Here is a 19,682-nt window from a genome sequence, read left to right as displayed (position 1 = left end):
CTTCATTCAGACACGCTCCAGCCACCCTCCACCTGCTTTGTTATTTCATTCAGATCTGTGCATGCAGCACATTTCACAGGGCCAAGATGCATCTCAGGGTTAAGTTGCCCATTAGCACCCAGAGAAAAAAGATAACTGCCAGTGTTTACATTATTATTATTTTTTTATTTGTAACATATTGATAACATCTTAACACATCTGCTTAAGTTATAAGGGGAAGGGTGAGGGGGTGGGGACAGAGAGAGAGAGAGAGAGAGACAGAACATCGGAAGAACACATAAGTATAAGAATCAGAAGGAACATGGGACTCAAAGTAAACTAATTTTCTAATAATCATTTAGGATTCACAATCTCATTTTACAATAAAGAGATCATATACAAATATTCAAAAATGACACCCAAAACAAATTTAGAAGGCTCAGCATTGTATAAATCAAAAACAATCAAATTTAACCAAGTAAGGGAAAAGAGGAGTTAAGGTGGAAACACTACATATAGCTATTGGCTTGATATTGTAAGAGCAGCAAGGTGTGACAATCAGTCAAACACACACACACACACACACACACACACACACTGCAGTTGGCCATGAGGTTTTATCATTCATTGCTTAAAAGACGCATTGCTTTACCTGTAAATTGTCCATCAATTTCAGTAGGAAAATAACAAGATACCTTCAGTAATTCCAGAAAGGCTTTATCTAACATTTTTCTCAACTGTTAAATTTGAAGGGTATTTAAAAATGTGGTAAAGAGTATCACTTAAGGTTTGTGCCTCTGGTGGTAAACTTGTATCACCAGAGACACTACCATTAAGCAAACCCATATTAAGATGTTATGTTTACTAAGATAGCCAGAATACTAGCCATTCTATATGAACTGTTTGACAGATCATTACAAAGGTTAAAGAATCAAATGACATTGCCATACATTTCTTTATAACATACCTCATAGCATACTTCATTTACATCGACCAGCACTGCTCAGACAACAACAAAACCCTGTACAAAAGCATGCCATACATTCATCATTACATAATTTGTCATGATATCCATAATCATCATAATCATCATCATCATCTTGAGACAAAAATAGTTATATGCCATTACAAAGCTCTGAAAATTGGTAGCGGAGCATAATTCACCAGCATTCAGTAAAAAATAAACAAAGAATGAAAATCACTAAAATGTATTTTGAAGTTCATGCAAATAATTGTCACCTATAGTATGTTATCACTACATAGCGGTTTTACAAGATATCTATTTTGTTAAAAGTCATACCTGTCATAGTTTTCAATGTTTCCTTGCAATACTAAACACACAGAAGAAAAGGGAACAACACTATATTAGAGTATGTAGTCGTGCGGGCTCCAGTGTTGCTGTCTGAAGGGGCGTGGCTTCACTGTTCACCATTTACAAATAGGTCCCCGCCCCCCCAAAAAGTGAAGCATGGAACTCAGAGACAAACTTCAAAACTATATTCACATTGCAGAGTAAAACAAAAAGGGGCAAAGACAATTAAAACAACAACAACAAAAAAGGTACAGCAGTCTTCTTGGGGACTTCCTCGACCACTTTGACAACGAAGTGTTCTTCAGTCAGCGGGTGACGTAATCAGTGACGTGCGACTCTGTTGTTTTAATAATATTAACCGGGCCATATGCCAGTTGCTACTGGTGTCACGTCAAAAAGCCTGAGCAACGGACGCTAGCACACAGACGCGCACACACACGCAGACACACACGCACTTTAATTTCCATCATACACTCTGGATTACGGGAGCTACCTTTTCAAATCACAAAATTGCATGTTCACTTTCAGTACGTCCAACTGGAGACGTTCGTTGCCATGTCAATGACACATCCGCAAAATACTCAGCCACCACACACTTTCTAGAAATCCATACATGGTGAAATGAGAAAATATTTGCAGTTATCATATAAATAACAATCCAAGAGGTTTAGCAGCCCATATATAAAGACATAAACATCCAAAGTGTGTAGGCTAAAAGGTGCATGAGTAGATGTGAATGACTAGATTTATATAAGAGATAAACTCTCTTTACCTTAACTGTACACCTGACAATGTAAACCCACATGGTACGGATTATTCTGCCTTTATTATTCTATAAAATGTCCACTAATACATTCTTTATATAAATTTTTCCATGTCATTTTGAGGCAGGTAACTGCAGTATGCAGAACTCACACAAGTCCTGCACATCTTTCCCATGACAGCGATAAACAATGCCCTACGTCCTTAAACACTGTTTAACCTGAGGCTAAAGCACTTCGACGAGAGTGTGGACACTGAGCGTGTGGAGATGCAAGGAGAGCAGTTAAACACACACACACACACACACACACACACACACACACACACACACACACACACACAGAGCTAACTGTGTCGTGACTGAGCAGTGCGTGGGTGGATGATCAACTTCGTCTGAGAGCATGGCTACGCCAGGTCCTCTTCTAGAGGGCCAGACTGACATTGATGACCAGTCACACCCTTTAAACCCCACAGCAGTGCCAGAGTAGACTGCAGATTACTCAAATAAACAAACAAAAGCCCCGCAGAGAAATTCGAAACAACTCCATGCTTCTGAGGGAAAACAGATGTTCAAACCAATGTATAACTGGCATCAATAATTTGACTATTAAACATACAGTCTCAATAGAACAACAGCAATACTTAAAGTGGCAAAAGTAGTAACCATGATCATAATAATTATTATTTTTAATAATAGCAAAGAAGAATATCAATAGTACTTCATTAAAACTTGATCTATGATAGGTAGAAGTGCCTTGACACACAGGGCATAAGGCCAATGGAGACAAGAGTATGAAACAGGGAGGCGGGACTGTGGGAGGAAAGGCAATTCACAGGCTGGAATACTGAGCAGGTTATCAGTGATTGGTTATCTAGAGTCTATGCTCACTCTCCAAGACTGATATATGCACTCACTCACTTGAGTGAATCTTGGCAAAGAGACAATAAGTTGTAATATGTAGTTGTATGACCAATTTTTGTGTACTGCCGTTGTTGTGTACTTGTGGCGCTATGTTGACCTGCGTTGGCGTGACGGTTGAGGGTGTGGAAGGAAGAGTCCCGCGGCGGGTGGAGGCCAGTGGCGGGTGGTGGTGGTGGTGGGGGAGAGCAGCCCGGTAAGAGTGGGTGGGTGCATGCAGGCGTGGGCTGGAAAGGCTGGCAGGAGGTGAGTTCTCCCCATGTTCTGCTCCACCTCCCTCCCCTCTTCTTCTGCAAAAGAGCCCTCAGAACACGTCCCACTGCACCTCCACCCTACCACACACACACACACACACACACACACACACACGACATAATAAAACAACCTTATGTACGGGTGCTGGAGCCACCCAGGTGCGGAGCAGCGCTGCAGGACGGCTGTGGCGTTGCGTGTGTGTGTGTGTGTGTGTGTGGTACCTTCACTGGAGCGGGGCGGCCGGTGCACCCGAGCAGTGGAAGTGAACGTTCTGCCACCTGGAGTCACGACGGTGCCACACGCGGGTCTCCTCAGACTGGCTGCTACGGGGCCGGCCCTGGCCGTCGACGAACTGCGTGAGGCGGATGTAGGCGATGCAGGCGGCGTCCTCTCCGATCAGGTGCACGTGTGGGTTCAGGATGGTCGTGTGGATGGGCTTGCTGTTCTTGGACAGGACTACGGCGTGCAGAGGAACCAGGGACAACACGGACAACGTGAAATTCCCACCACTGAATTTCTAATTACACTGTAAATCTTTATACAGTGGTTTAAATCCATTTATATTATGCACAATTTGTCTAGGGAGTTTTTATCTATCAAAACATGATCTTGAGCTGTTGGTCTACCAAAATTAAGATGGTTTAAGGTTAAATGGTTTAGTGTTAAAGCTTCCAAACTCTACATCTACATGAGATGAACATGCCTCATGCCTACATCACTCTGCACCTCCCTGCACCACCCTACACCACCCTACACCATCCTGCACCACCCTACACCACCCTACACCACCCTACACCACCCTGCACCACCCTACACCTCTCACACCACCCTGCACCACCCTACACCACCCTGCACCACCCTGCACCACCCTAAACCACCCTACACCATCCTGCACCACCCTACACCACCCTACACCACCCTACACCACCCTGCACCACCCTACACCACCCTGCACCTCTCACACCACCCTGCACCACCCTACACCACCCTACACCACCCTGCACCTCTCAATACACCACCCTGCACCACCCTGCACCACCCTACACCACCCTGCACCTCCCTACACCTCCCTGCACCACCCTGCACCTCCCTACACCTCCCTGCACCACCCTGCACCACCCTACACCACCCTGCACCACCCTACACCACCCTACACCACCCTGCACCACCCTGCACCACCCTACACCTCCCTGCACCACCCTACACCTCCCTACACTACCCTACACCACCCTACACCACCCTGCACCACCCTACACCACCCTACACCTCCCTGCACCACCCTACACCTCCCTGCACCACCCTGCACCACCCTACACCACCCTACACCACCCTGCACCACCCTACACCACCCTACACCACCCTGCACCTCTCAATACACCACCCTACACCTCCCTGCACCACCCTGCACCACCCTACACCACCCTACACCACCCTGCACCACCCTGCACCACCCTACACCACCCTGCACCTCTCAATACACCACCCTGCACCTCCCTGCACCACCCTGCACCTCCCTACACCACCCTGCACCTCTCAATACACCACCCTACACCACCCTACACCCCCTGCACCACCCTACACCCCCTGCACCACCCTGCACCTCTCAATACACCACCCTGCACCTCCCTGCACCTCCCTACACCACCCTACACCACCCTGCACCTCTCAATACACCACCCTGCACCACCCTACACCACCCTGCACCACCCTGCACCTCTCAATACACCACCCTGCACCTCCCTGCACCACCCTACACCACCCTGCACCACCCTGCACCTCCCTGCACCACCCTGCACCACCCTGCACCACCCTGCACCATCAGATGCGCTGCATCGATTGCGACCTGCCAGTTGTTTTTGTTGCTGCGTGCTTACGGTTTTCAAAGTAGAAGCGATGGAAGTCCATGCCCTCCACCAGGTTGCCCAAGGCTTCCGGCTCGAAGGACGTCAGTCCAGGGTCGCAGATCTTCCTGCCATCACACCATTAACAGCACTGTTTATGCGTCATCCCGGGTTGAGCTGTGGGTGAACTGTAGCTGAGTACTGAGGGAGTGTGTCAGTGACTCACGCATATGCCTCAAAGTCCCCATTGTTCACAGCCTCAATTAGCTGCTCGGTGATCTTAATTATCTCCTGTTTGCGTGCTGGAAACACACACACACACACACACACACACACACACACACACACACACACACACACACACACACACACACACACACACACACAGGGCACGGGCGTTCAATCACTCTCGTATGCATTCAAGCATGATGTGTCTACTGAGGATACAGTACTCCTTGGGGAAGAGGGGGAAACTCATAAAAGATCATTATCCTTATTATGTCCGGAGCCTATGGGTCTTACAGATCAGAGCTTTCTGGGACGATGCACTGTGGAGACTGCAAAAGCGCCAAAGCAACACAGTCCTAGGTTACTTTTCTAATGATGTAGTTCCTGAAATACTTCCAGGAGAACAGCAGTTCTCAGCAGCATCACTTTCACTTGCACAGCAAATGGCTTTTTGTCTCGGTGGATGAATCAAGAAGATCTTCATGTTCTTCTGTAAGAATTATCCCAAACCTAATCACCATTTCTTACGGACACATCTGGCTGTGTCTCCGTTATGGAGCTTAGTCCAATCCCTCATTCACACAACCATCCCCCTCTTTCTTTTTCCTTTTATACACACACCACATGCACCCAAGTCTACCCCCTCACAAACCAGCCAAGAAAGTGTTCTGGACTTCAAAGCAGTGAAGGCCCTTCACGACTCTGTTCTGTGTCTCTTCCGTGAGTCTCTCCTGTGCTGTTCGCTGGCACAGTAGGGCGCCTGTAATGCCCCAGAAGCTTCAGGTGCCAAGATGATGCCCACCCCCGGCTGCCAAACAAGTGGAGAAGGTTTAAGAAGTCCTGAAAGCTTGGCGGTCATGCGTCACCAAATCCCGTTCGAGGAGAATGCTGTTTTATTCAAACGAGTTGGAGCCGCGACTTTATGAGCTCCATAATTTCGAAGGGTCTCAAAAAAACAACATAAAAGATCGGGAGCCGTGCTGGTCGCGGAGAGAGAGAGAGAGAGTGGAGGAAGAAGGCCTCTGTGCACCATGCAGTACTCACTCTGAACAGAAAGAGAGGGGCTGGAGAGAAGCGGGGTTGAAGGGGAGGAGGGGCAGGGCTGGGGGGCGGAGGCTGGGGAGGGGGCGGTCCCTGGCTCAGGCTGGGGCGGGGCCGAGGTGCGACCCACGCTGTTCACCAGGGAGGTCAAGCGTGCTGACAGGAGCACACAAGGTGATGGGGAATCCAGCAAACGTCAGCCGACCATGAGAGACAGCGGACAACCATATGGAAATGGACACACGGAAAAACAGAAAAATCAAGACAAAAAAAAAACAAAACAAAAGAAAACCAGACAAATGAAATGGAGGGTAATGTTGGTCATCTTTAGGGGGTTGCTTCTCTCAGCATGTGCAAATTGTATGTATTATTTAAGCTGCGGTATTTCTGCAGGTGGGGTGGTTTGGGGTTAGGAGTGATTTTACTCACCCTGTGTGGCAGGGGTATGTGGGGGGGAGGGTACAAAGGAGGCTCCTCCTTTGTCATGTGGGGTTGCAGGCCCAGAGCCCTTGCGTGCACAGCCCAGGACATCCGTCAGCTTGGAGGCTGTGAGGATGAATTGATTGGGGTAGAGTGTGTTTGGGCGAGAGTGAAGGAAAGACGAGGACCATCCCGCAGAAAGAAGGACATCAGAGACGCTTCATTCAGAATCATTTCATCACATTCTGGGAGAGGTTGCTGACTGAGGGATCCCCATGCAATTAAGGGCCGAAGCTCAGAGCCCATGCAAATCCATTTAGCACCCCAAGGTGTAGTAATGGAAGTGTTTAGTTGCATGTGCAGGGGAAGAGCAGAGAAACACATCAGGCCCCACTAGTCCCCTAGCAGTGGTGGGTTAGAAAAATCTCACCTATTGACTGAAAGGAAAGCAAGTTCCATTGCCATGATGACTCAGTAGATAACTCAGAACCTCTCTAGAACACACGGGTCTGCACCTCTTGAAGGGTGTTAACTGTGACCATTCCTAAATCAAACCGTTAGGCATCCAATTAACACACAACACACAGCCAACGCAGTGTCATTCGGCAGAGTGAGAAAAGATTTGTCTCCTTTCTGTTCCCTTCTCAAAGCTTGAAGGCTTAGAAAATACGGCAAAACTTAACTAACTTCTTGCTCCAGTTCTCAGACCAGGGGGGGGTTAGTGTAGTAGTTGAGGGATTGAGGAGGGAAAAAGCAGGCCAGGCCAAAAGGGGCTGCAGACTTACAGAAGATGGTGGGGGTGGGGCTGGGGGCGAAGCCTGGAGGCACCTGGCCAGGTTCCACAGCAGCCTTAAGGGGGCTGTTGTCTAGGCTTTTTCCTGGTGTGTGACAGGGATGGTATGTGAGGCGAGAGAGAGAGAGAGAGAGAGAGAGAGAGAGAGAGAGAGAGAGCGCACTGAACAAAGAGGGAAATGAAGGACGTGGTGGTTCAGGAAAGCAGCAGTGGTGCGTTTCTGAGGTCAAGTCAACTCCGTCACAAAACCTGAACACCAGCAACTGGTCTACATCACAGCCACGAGCTCCCCAGATAGGCTCACTGATCTGAAGCGGGACGTAGCACGCCTTCGTACATGAGACGTGTGTTCTCATGCGGACACACACACACCCACACCCACACACGTCATTGCCAGCACCATCCGCAGTAGTCTCCAAAGTTAAAAATGACTTTTAGGTTCAAGGTGCCCTTGCGATGTTCCTGACTGTCCTTCCCAGGAGACTGATGAGGAAGACAGCTTTAGCTAACCCGCTAGATTAACCCTGTGCTCTAAAGCTGGTCTTCTGGAGAAAAGGCTTCCAAGGTCAAGACAGTTTGGTCCAATTCCAGGTAAACAACAAACATTCAGCCAGACATGCTCCAGTGTGTCCACTTATATATGTTTATATGACCAAACTTAGACTGTTCTGCTGGGCTAGTCAAACTATAGTATAATTCTAAAGCCTACATTTATTTTGCAATACAACTATAGCTGAAAAATGTTTTCTAGTTTTCTATTTACCTTTTTATATTTTATAGACAAATATTTTAATTTTTCTTATATGTGTAATTGAAAAATTGCACAAAGGTCTAAATAAAAGAAGAAAGATTATATGAGTAAATACCTATTAATTGTCATTTTAATTGTCAGCGCAATAAGAAATTGGACTTTCCATGTGGTCATTTTATAAACTTATTCCTTGAATTTATATGCTATGTCATGATATGCATTGTTATCTGGTTATGAAATGAGCTGTATCAGGATATGAGTTTGTCATTTGTAATCAACATGTAATTTTTAATCAAACTATTGTAATTTGATCAACATGGAAAGGAAGACTAAATCCCCTTGATTACACAAATCAGCTTTCTTTGTATTAAGGTTAGGGTTTGATTAGAAATATTTGAACTGCTGTTCTCAAGAGTTTGTGCCTATTTGTGTCCTACCTTTAACGTCCTCATCTTCGATCGTGGTGTTGCTGCTGTCCGAGGACTCCTGCGACACACACACACACCAACACACACGCACACGCCGCTGATGATTGATTGGCCTGTCCAAAGTCAAACACACAGAAAAGCACACCATCGAAAACACCACTGAGCGTCACGGCAACCAGTTTGGCACAACAGATGTTGAACAGAAGATGAATGTGAATCTTCATCACCACAGTACCACAGATGGAGGCGTACACACTTGACTTCAGCTGGAGGCAATGAACACTGCAAACATTAGGGCACACAGTCCCAGCCAAGATACAATATCTCCTAGTTACCCCAGACCTGAAGGGGAAAGCTCAGGACACGCTTATTCCCCAGCCAGCCACCTGGTGGGGCTGTTGCGCTGGGTATAAACGCACTTTTCTGCGGTCTAGCTCACTGTTGCACCACTCGCCCTGCAGATGGCAGCAGAGAGCGCACATGTCCCACCACACCACACTCGCCCGTCCCAAAGCACCTACCCACTCACACGCACAAAAATACACGCTCACTAATAGCGTGCATTAATTTGACACACACACCATATATGTCTGTCAGATACACCTCCCTCCAACCCTCACCTCCACCATAGCCTATATCCCCCCGGTCTCTGTGGGCAGGTTATCTGAATACTGCACACACGACGTGGAGGGCGGCTGACAGACAGCTTGGTTATCGGACTGAGACAAAGGAATGTAGAGATACGGAAACACTCTGGACTCCTCGCTGCTCCTGGGGAGGTTCCTCGGAGCAGCAGGCCAAACACGCGGGGCGGAGCAATGGAGGCAGGGTGGGGAACCGGAGAGGGGTGATGGAGCGAGGAAGGTATTACCACACGCAGGTTACTCCACCTGACTCCATGCACCAAAGCGGCCCACGCTGGAGTAGATGGTGCTTCGGGAACGTGTGAAAGGCAGACACTGATGGACGGCTTCCAAAGAGCCACAGAGATTTGATAGCAGAGGGCAACTCCTTTAACCACCCACTGACACAATGACATATGTAGCTGAGACTCTCATGTCATTTGGGAAGAAACCGGAGTTTTCTTTAAGAGTTTGCCCTCCCCGACATTCGCACAATTTTGCCTTTGCACGAACATGGGGAAATATCTGAAATTCTGACACCTTTTCTTTTAAATTTCAGAACATAAACACAGAGAGCAAGTTGGCCGGCAAACGGAGACCAACGGTGGAGAGGATGAGAGCAGGGGGCGGGGTAGAGGGGCAGGGGGAAAGGGATGTACCTTGATCCCATCCACTGGGTTATGGATGACAGTGGTCTGAGCCTCCTACAGAGAGAGAGCGAAAAGAGGGAGCAGGGAGGAGCAGGGCGAAGAATACAGACGAAGAAGACGAGAAAAAGGAGGGGAGGGGGCAAAAAATTAAGTGTAGTGAGAGATGGAGGGAGCGAAAATTGTAGTAGGTGTTGGCAAGAAAAGGAAACAGACAGAGAAAGAGAGAGAGAGAGAGAGAGAGAATTGGGGAGGAGCAGGGGGAGTGAGAGAGAACTTAAAGTTAATGAATGGAGATTATTGGTTGGAGGTGAGGCTCTGGTTAAAAATCAGGAGAGAGTGAACCGTCAAAGCGGGAGAAATAAAAGCCAGTGCAAAAAACCCAAAGGCAGGCCAGTAAGTACATACGGCACAGGTAGATAAGAAGCATGTCAGTGAAACCATAGCAACAGGCAGGAGAAACAAATCTCATTAGAATGCTTCGAAAAATGTAATTTGACAACAAAACACCGGACGTTGTGGTTTTCATTTTTCAAAATACAAATTTTGTTTTTACAATTGTTCCAATTGCTTGTAACAATGGACATTTGTTACGCATCATTAATAAAACTCACTTATATCTCAAAAATTCAACAAAAACCTTTTGTATGGGAGGTAAATTTTCAAAGCGTTTTAAAGTCTGACGTTACAGTCTAGGAAATCTTGCACAGCAGTAATTCATTACAAACGTCACCACTATCCATCATTCAGGGATTTGAGCTTCTATATAGCAATAACCTGGACAAGCAGAGAACACCTTACAACTGGTGGACATTTTTAGTGACAAAGATTCACAGATGTTTCAGCTCATATTGTTATAAGCTTTAAAGTAAGTAAATTAATCTCATAATGCAAATAGCAACTTGCATATAGATGTGGAAAGGTCTATCTTTGGTGAATGAGGAGAACGTTAGTCAAGACGTAAAAAGGCCACACAGACACGAACACTTACACGTACATAGACGGATGAAAATGGTAACCCAGTAATGAGAATGAACTGCCTTGCAGTTTCCGACAGTGAACAGGACAGAATCGGGGGACTTCCCCTATGTACTGATGCACAATTCAACAAACTCAACGTTGTGGTTCCGTCAAAGTTGCCATGTTCTAATATTAACAAGATCTGTAACATCTTAAACAGCCAGAGAACAACAAATTCTAATGGTCTTCCAGGCTTTACAGTTTTTACTGATGGGGTGGTCCACGGTAGGTGGGGACATGGACAGAGACAGGAGAAGAGAGGAGGAGAGACAGATGTCACAGAGGGATGGAGGAAGGGAAGGACAGAGGAACGTGATGGGACAGAGAAAAAAGGCGGTAAATACCAGAGCAGGAGAGGGCACGTTTCCTTTGGGGCTGGTGACTATGCTGTTTTTCGTGCTGTTTGTCTGTGGCTGTGCAGAAAACACAACAGTGTTTGTTAAACAAGAGAGAAAGAAAGAGAGAGAGAGAGAGAGAAAGAGAGAGAGAGAGAGAGAGAGAGAAAGAGAGAGGGGGGAAACGCAGTTGATGGAGTAGGTTGAGTTTCAAACAATTACACAGACTTAGTGTAAATGCCTACTTATCTACTCATCACTGTCCTACTCTGAACTACATTAACAAACAGAGAATTAAGGAACCACTAACCCTTTTGGTGTGCAGGGAAACCTGGTAAACACACCCTAATCCCATAGGCCTACACGGTCTTGGTGAGTTTGCTGTAAATCTCAGCACAATCGCTCTGTCCCAGTCCCGAGCTGCCCAGCGCCAGCAGCCATATTTACACTCACATGGGCAGAATCTTTTTTTGAACTGTGATTCATTCTGATGGTGATCATCTCTGATTCTGGTGCTCTCGGTGTCCCAGAAAATGGATGAATGCTTCGAAATCCCTTTTTTAATGCGGGCGCGTGACTAACCGAATACAAATTCATCGCACGTGGAAGAAGGACATGGCGTTCACACAATTTCCAACCATTTTAACAGGACAGAAATGGAGAGAGAGACGGATCAAATGCCTTCCCCACTTATTACTTCCGGCCACTAATTTGAAAATTTCATTTGGTTCCAAAATTCCTTTCAGCAGGCGACAGCAACGTGTGTTGATGCAGGGTGACACCACACTAATCCCCTTCCACTCATCCAACTGGAATGAATACATTTACATTAGGTTATGATGTATGCAAAATTCAAAATGTCACAATCGGAATACAATATCATTGGCTTGATACTTAATAAAAAAGCTTTTTGGAAGTATCTCAGTTAAGGTTATTAAATCAATGTGTGTGGTCAAAGAGAAGAGTGGACCGTTAAACAGGATTAATCTGTGATTGGCCAAGTTGTTCTCTAAAAAAAAATCTGATACAAACGACTTGACAAGGACAACTCCATGGCATGTATAACCCAGCTGGGTGTGGCATGTATAACCCAGCTAAATTCATGCACAGTCAGGACAGACAGAGAAACATGGGAGACACTGGACAACTGGATATTGCAGTCAACACACTCCCTGCTCCGAATACACACACGCACGCGCACATGCACGCACATGTGTGCGCACACACACACACACACACACACACACACACACACACACACACACACACACACACACACACACACATTAGATCTTTGAAGAGCCTTTCATATGTTGCTGGATTCCAAAGCCTAACTGGGAAGGAGGCAGGAAGACCTCAACTGACAGGACAGCATGACGTGGGGAAAGGGACTGTTTCTAAAAAACATTTATAAAGTAGAAGCACAAAAAAACTTTGAAAGAAGAAGACAATAAAGAACGAGTATGAAGTATGAAGTAAACTGAATGAAGTGAATGAAGTAAAGAATGGACGGATGAAGGAATGAATGGAGAGATGGCAAAGATGAAGAGAGAAGGACTGAACCACATCCTCACCATGTACTGAACAGTGGAGCTGGATTTCCGTTTCTGGCAGGATGACGGATGGGAGGATGATGATGCCGAAGGTGGAGAGAGAAGGGAAGAGTGAGTGGGTGGACACTGAGAATGGAGTAAGGGTGGAGGTGCATGTTTAATACACACCACACCAACCAAATGATCAGTGGTCAAAAAAGACACTTAAAACAGTGGCAAAAGAATAAACGAAGGGAAAAGGGAGTTAAAAATCAGAAAGGTCAGGAGAGGTTTGGCAGGTTGGCGCAGTGAAGCGTAGGAGATGCCAGGGAGCTCTGGCAAAGTGAAACGACCCCCCGGTGGCGAGTGAGGGGGTTTCGTGCCAGAAGATCTCAGGGGAGGGTTCTTTTGCACACATAGCCGAGTTTCATGTGCGTGGACATGTCTGGGGCAGATCTAATTGTTTTGACCTTGTCTATCTGGCTTGAGGACAGCCTGTTTAAGGAGCCAGGGGGATCCCATGGCGATGCACTCGTTTCCTTGACAGCAGGTAGCGAGTTTGCGTCTTATATTATTATGGGATTTGAGGACAACTCTGTCAACTGTGCTGTGTCGTAAAATCAGCGACTGTCCATCATTAATCAATAAATTGATCAAGTGATTGATGAGGAGTGACTAGGAGTGCCGCAAGAGGAAGAGGAGGGGAGTGAAGAGTGAGAAAGGAAGAGGAGGGGAGAAAAGAGTGAGAGAGAAAGAGAAGGAAAGAGAGGAGTGAGAGAGAAAGAAGAAAACAGAAGAGTGAGAGAGGAAGAGGAGGGGAGAGAAGAGTGAGAGAGAAAGAGAAGGGGAGAGAAGAGTGAGAGAGGAAGAGGAGGAGAGAGAAGAGTGAGAGAGGAAGAGGAGGAGAGAGAAGAGTGAGAGAGGAAGAGGAGGGGAGAGAAGAGTGAGAGGAAGCCAAAAATGTCAGAATGCAAGAGAATGTGGTGAACCGGTTGCTAAGCGATGAGTGAGGCACAGCGGAGGTGTCTATTTCTGGCCCTCATTTCCCAGGGTTCAGACTGCCAGCTATTCCTGGAGCCACAACGATATTCCCTAGTGAGGTGACCGCACCCTGTGCTGCCAGTCACGCACACACACATGCACACGCACACGCACACACACAACACACACACACGCACACACACGCACGCACGCGTGCACACATTCCGACTTACGCATCCATGCACACACACACACACAAATACACACACGCACACAAATACACCCACGCACGTGCACACACACACATAAAGGGGCGGGATCGTGGCACCGGAGTGGAGTGAGTAAAAATGAGAGTGGTGTGGTGGCCCCGGATGGGGGCAGTGGGGGCGGGTCACTCCTGCTAAGCCAGCCAATGGGGAGCCAACTGTAAGAGAGGGTGTCCCCCTGAATGTGTGATGGGCTGGTGTGTGGAGAGTAAAGATGGAGGAGAGCTACAACTGAGCAAGAGAACAACTAGAGAGAGAGAGAGACCCAGAAACAGGGACAGAGACAGAAAGAAAAAAACAGGAGAGAGAAACAGAGAGAAAGAGAGAGAGAGAGAGGAGAAACAGAGAAAGACAGAGAGAGTGAGTGGATGGGCAGAAGAAGCAATCAGAAAGATAGAAGGGGAGAAAATGTAGGCAAAGCGTGTTCTAAAAACCTTTTGAAAACAAATTTGAAAAAAAAAGGAAAAGACAATCTAAAGGTGTTGGGGGGGGGGGGTGTAAACCTGAGCCCCCCTTGTTACAGTCTGAGCCCTGTCTACAGTCTCAGATTTCTGTGAGCCCCCTCTACAGTCTCAGACGTCTGTGAGCCCCCTCTACAGTCTCAGACGTCTGTGAGCCCCCTCTACAGTCTCAGGTGTCTGTGAGCCCCCTCTACAGTCTCAGACGTCTGTGAGCCCCCTCTACAGTCTCAGACGTCTGTGAGCCCCCTCTACACTCTCAGACGTCTGTGAGCCCTCTCTACAGTCTCAGATGTCTGTGAGCCCCCTCTACAGTCTCAGATGTCTGTGAGCCCTCTCTACAGTCTCAGATGTCTGGGAGCCCCCTCTACAGTCTCAGGTGTCTGTGAGCCCCCTCTACACTCTCAGACGTCTGTGAGCCCTCTCTACAGTCTCAGATGTCTGTGAGCCCCCTCTACAGTCTCAGATGTCTGTGAGCCCCCTCTACAGTCTCAGGTGTCTGTGAGCCCCCTCTACAGTCTCAGGTGTCTGTGAGCCCCCTCTACACTCTCAGACGTCTGTGAGCCCTCTCTACAGTCTCAGATGTCTGTGAGCCCTCTCTACAGTCTCAGATGTCTGTGAGCCCCCTCTACAGTCTCAGGTGTCTGTGAGCCCCCTCTACAGTCTCAGGTGTCTGTGAGCCCCTGTCTGCAGTCTTGGAGGCAGATGAGCTGAGAACATCCCAATCTATTTTGAGGCCCACATTACAGAAATAATCTGTAGAACATCAGCAGAATAATCCTCCTGGGGCCGGGACGCTGCTGGATTATGTAAGGTATGATTCATGTTTTAAGGGAGGAACAGTGGAGAGGATTATTTTACAGATCACAGGCCGTCCAATCGTTCAGCAGCCATGGAGGAGGAGTCCGTTTCCGATGCAACAGTGAGGTCAGGCAGCTCGGAAGGCGATTATACGGGATTGGACCACGCAAATCCATGTCTAGCATGTCTCGTGGTGCAGAGGTCAACACCTGCTCCTGTGTCCGTGACTCCGCATACAGCTCCTCGCCCAGGGAGAGGAGTAGCGGACAAGAGATTAGAGTCCACTGCTGCGCTTTAGCCATAAGCACTCGGGATGAGATCTCCTCTGAGTCCAAGACAAACTTCCAGTCGCTTTGAGAATTAAATGAGAATAAACAATTGACAAAATGTCTTTGTTTGTCGGCAACTTGGACTCCAGCGTCCTCACACCTGGTAGCACCCCGGCCTGTTCAAGTGTTCTTATCCCACATTTTACACACACAGACACATTCTGACTGGCAAAAAGACTGGACAAAACAATAAAAAATAAATAAATAAAAGATACTAAATGCTGCCAAGAATGAAAAGTACGAAACAGACACACTGGCGAGTGAAAGTGTTAAACTACTAAATGACCAGGACAGAGTGTCTAAGAGAAGAGAAAAGAAAGAAAGGGACACTTGCTAGTTATAGTCAGAACAAACTTGGCAATAAAGAAAGAAAGGAGAGAGAGAGAGAGAGAGAGAGAGGTGTAAAGTAGTAGTAAAGTCTTACCTTGACATCAGCCTTCTTGTTTAGCAGGCTCTTCGCTGCTGTGGAGGGCGAGAGAGGGAGGGTAAACATGGGTGCGGAGAAGAGAGAGAGAGCAGCACTCAGCACAAGCCGAGCCCTGGAGTCTGGGAGGTGCTGCCGTGGCGACAGCAGCACGTCTGCAGAGCCCCGTGGGCTGGAGCCACGCTAGAGGATTAGCAGGCTAACAAAGTGGAACACGGGCGGGTGGCACAGATCGGAGCACGTGCGTGGTGCGTGAGTGGGGGGAGGAGGGGGTCCTGGAGACACTCCCTGGGACAAGGGGGTGGTGGTGGTGGGGTTGGGTGGGGTGAGGAGCAGGGTTCAGCCTCTCCTGCTTAAGAGAAGGAGCAGAGGGGTGGGGTTTTGGGGGTGGGAGGGTGGTTGGGGTCATGCACACTGAGGAACATGCAGTGCCCACACACACGCATACACACACACACGCTCCCTCTGCCACACCCACTCATACATATACAACCACCCTATTACTCACATATGCATGCACGCGGGCACGCATACACACACACACACACACACACACACACACACACACACACACACACACACACACACACACACACACACACACATACATATACTCTCACACAGACTTTCTTTTGCTGTATACCTATCGTGCAAACACAACCACCCCCAAATGCACACACAGTAGTGAAAGCAGGTAGTGATAAGAGGCCTGGATGGGGCAGGTGATAACATATTCTGGTCTCTCCAGAATATTCTGTCAATGTCTCCCCATAATATGCAACACCTCTCCACAGTGCAGAGATGCCCGGACCCCCAGACATGGGATAAGCTCAACGATGCCACTGCCATGGCAACAGATGTAAATAGCAACGACCCCCCAATCATTTCTAAGCTTGGCGATGTCTCATTCATTCAGCAATTCATGGAAAAAAGAGAGAGAGAGAGAGAGAGTGAGAGAGAAAGAGATAGGGAGACTCCTTACCTTGGCACAGGTTTTAGGGGCGGAGAAGAAGGCAAGAGAAGGAGAGGTTAGGAGAGAAACGAATAAAGAGTGAGAGAGCGCACGAGAGAGAGAGGAAGAATAGAAAATAGAAAAGGGTCAGTCGGAGCAGGTCTAGGGGGTTCAAGTGCACGCTGACTAGGGAGGGGGCGATTCTGACCGCAGGTGAGTCTGACTGGTGCATTGTGGGGGGGGGGGGGGGGGGGGGGGGGGGCTGTCGGGACGGGACGGGACGGGGGGGGGGGGGGGGGGGGGGGGGGGGGCTGTCGTCATGAGCTCGACCCCTGAGTCTGGATCGTTGGAGTCGTTTGGGTCTTTGCATGCACCCGAGACCCATTACAGCCCCCACCCCCCCCCCGTCCCGTCCCGTCCCGTACCACGCTGTTCGCCAACACCCGGGGTGTCGAATCCCCAAACCCGGCCCGAGACCCACCTCTGACCCGACGGACGAACACACACAGACACACACGCCACACAGGACTGGACAGAGGCTGCAGAGGAAGGAGGGTGAATGAGCGCAGAGGTCCGAAGCACAGGACGCGGGCTCCTCGCTGCTGAAGCAAGACGAAGAGACAAGGACACAAGACGAGGACGCTTTACCCAGCAGGGGACAAACCCCCGAGCACACCAGTCACACGGGCAGCGATGCCATACAGGGACTCTAAGAGCAGCCAATAGAACCACCTGGAAACCTAAGTTACGTGTGGTGGCAATGTCAAGACATCCCGTCCTGATTACAGGGAGCACAGAGAGGCCTAACCGCTTCGTCGCTGGTTTGGCTCATGACAATAAAACAAAACAAAACAAAAAAAACCACGAGAGAGTCGATGTGAATCCAGCCACGTACAACCCCGCTGGTGGAAATGAAGACAGAGGAGTTTAGCGTGTGGGTTGACCAGCTAATCCCGAGGTGGCATACGGTTGAACCCCCTTTCCTTAATGCAAAGATTAGCACGAACAAGTGTTCTCGCTCATGCAGTGTGATCCGGGCCGGCGGTGTTGGCATCGCCACACATGCATGCGGCCCCCGTGCAGCATTCCACAAGTCAGCAGGCGCAGGGGCGCCGGGACGAGAGACCTATTAGGAGAGAACCGGGGAGAGAGAGAGAAAGAGAGAGGGAGAGGGGGGGTGAGAAGGGGGAGAAACATGGAGTATGAATGTTCCCCCAGAAAAAAGTGAAGATTGAGGAAGAGAGTGAGTGTGAGAAGGTTGGGGGGTGAGACAAAAGTGAGTGAGAGTGAGACAAAAAGAGAAGTGCAAACGAATGGGGGAGGTGAGAAAGAGTGTGGAGCACAGCTGGAGGATGACAGAAACACGAGGGGGGGGGGCGCTGGTGAGCGCAAGAGGACAGAAGACGCTGCCTGCAGAAGAACAGAACGGACTGGGGGTGAGGGGGACAGACCCAGAGAGAAAAGGCGGAGGAGCAGAGAGACAGGGGGAGCAAAGAACGAGACGCAGGGGCGAAGAACCATGCAGAAATCATGGAGGGCATGCCAGAGTGCACGCTGTTCTGATCGGCCAGGCCGACGGTGCCGTCCATGCTCGAGTTCCCGTGCTGACACATAGAGGGGTGAGAGAGGGAAAGAGAGAGAGAAAGGAGGGGGTTGTTGGAGAGAGAGAGTGAGAAAGAGAGAAAGAGAGAGAGAGAGAGAGAGAGATGTTGGAGGGGAGAGAGGGAGCTAGGACCGTGGGGAGAGGGAGCGTGGGGAAGCTACCTTGTTCCACCAGGCCAGCGGTAGTGCCGGCCGCAGCTGCCACCACGGCCGCGGACACCGAGGCCGGAGCTGTAGTCTGCCGGCCCACTGCCACAGACACACACACACACACACACACCACACACACACACACACACACGTGCCGAGAGAGAGAGAGAGAGAGAGAGGGAGAGAAGAAGAGAGAGATGGAGGGAGAGAAACAAGGCAGGGAGGAGATGAGAGGAGATGAGTCTGTTAGCGCAGAGAAGACTGAGCTGGATTAGATGCTGTGGTTGGTGAGACCCTTTAGCGCCGTGCTCCTAGGAGAGACCGCGTGGCGCTTACAAACATGACCTCCTGTCAGCTCTGTCACAGTGAGGGAAAAAAAGGCCTATTTCCACTACCGGCAACGAGCACATGGTTACAGTGGACTGTTTCTACCACCCCTCTCCAACATATAAATGGTACAGTCCTAACCGTGGGCTGAGACTCCAGAACAGTAAGCTCCTATTACATACCTACAGAAAATGCAAAACTAATATTACAGAAAAAGATGTCCATAGTATAGCATAATAAATATATGCTTAAGAGCAATTTATTGGGTTAGATTTCCAGCAAGAGTGAAAATAACTGCAGAGAGGCTGAATGTGGGCTGATTCAGAGCTGTGTGTGTGTGTGTGTGTGTGTGTGTGTGTGTGTGTGTGTGTGTGTGTGTGTGTGTGTGTGTGTGTGTGTGTGTGTGTGTGTGTGTGTATGGTTGTGTGTGTGTGTGTGTGAGAGAGAGAGAGAGGGAGGGTGTTTATATATCTATATGAGCATGTGTATATACATGTATGTGTATG

At 48.6% G+C, this 19,682-nt stretch overlaps 1 protein-coding gene across 42 annotated transcripts in view; it reads right to left on the bottom strand.

Moving 5' to 3' along the window:
• Positions 1–150: 150 nt before the first annotated feature.
• Positions 151–19,682, bottom strand: part of camk2b2 (calcium/calmodulin-dependent protein kinase (CaM kinase) II beta 2) — a 40,188-nt gene continuing 20,656 nt past the window's right edge. For 2 of the 42 annotated variants that reach the window (XM_077020674.1, XM_077020673.1), the window contains exons 13-25: positions 18,862–18,948; positions 16,146–16,183; positions 12,929–12,961; positions 11,364–11,432; positions 10,012–10,056; positions 8,739–8,787; positions 7,543–7,635; positions 6,767–6,883; positions 6,341–6,493; positions 5,295–5,370; positions 5,102–5,196; positions 3,449–3,683; positions 151–3,304 (exon numbers count right to left, since the gene is read on the bottom strand). In XM_077020674.1, coding sequence (XP_076876789.1) covers positions 3,451–3,683; positions 5,102–5,196; positions 5,295–5,370; positions 6,341–6,493; positions 6,767–6,883; positions 7,543–7,635; positions 8,739–8,787; positions 10,012–10,056; positions 11,364–11,432; positions 12,929–12,961; positions 16,146–16,183; positions 18,862–18,948 — 1,088 coding nt within the window. In that variant the 3' untranslated portion in view covers positions 151–3,304; positions 3,449–3,450. The remainder of the gene's footprint in view (positions 3,305–3,448; positions 3,684–5,101; positions 5,197–5,294; positions 5,371–6,340; positions 6,494–6,766; positions 6,884–7,542; positions 7,636–8,738; positions 8,788–10,011; positions 10,057–11,363; positions 11,433–12,928; positions 12,962–16,145; positions 16,184–18,861; positions 18,949–19,682) is intronic. The other 40 variants (XM_077020677.1, XM_077020676.1, XM_077020686.1 and 37 more) reach the window with 31 other exon arrangements.

The sequence above is a fragment of the Brachyhypopomus gauderio genome, chromosome 10 (genome assembly GCF_052324685.1).
Source record: "Brachyhypopomus gauderio isolate BG-103 chromosome 10, BGAUD_0.2, whole genome shotgun sequence".
Taxonomy (NCBI): domain Eukaryota; kingdom Metazoa; phylum Chordata; class Actinopteri; order Gymnotiformes; family Hypopomidae; genus Brachyhypopomus; species Brachyhypopomus gauderio.
Note: the sequence above shows the minus strand (reverse complement) of the source record. Positions and strands in the feature narration are given on the sequence as shown.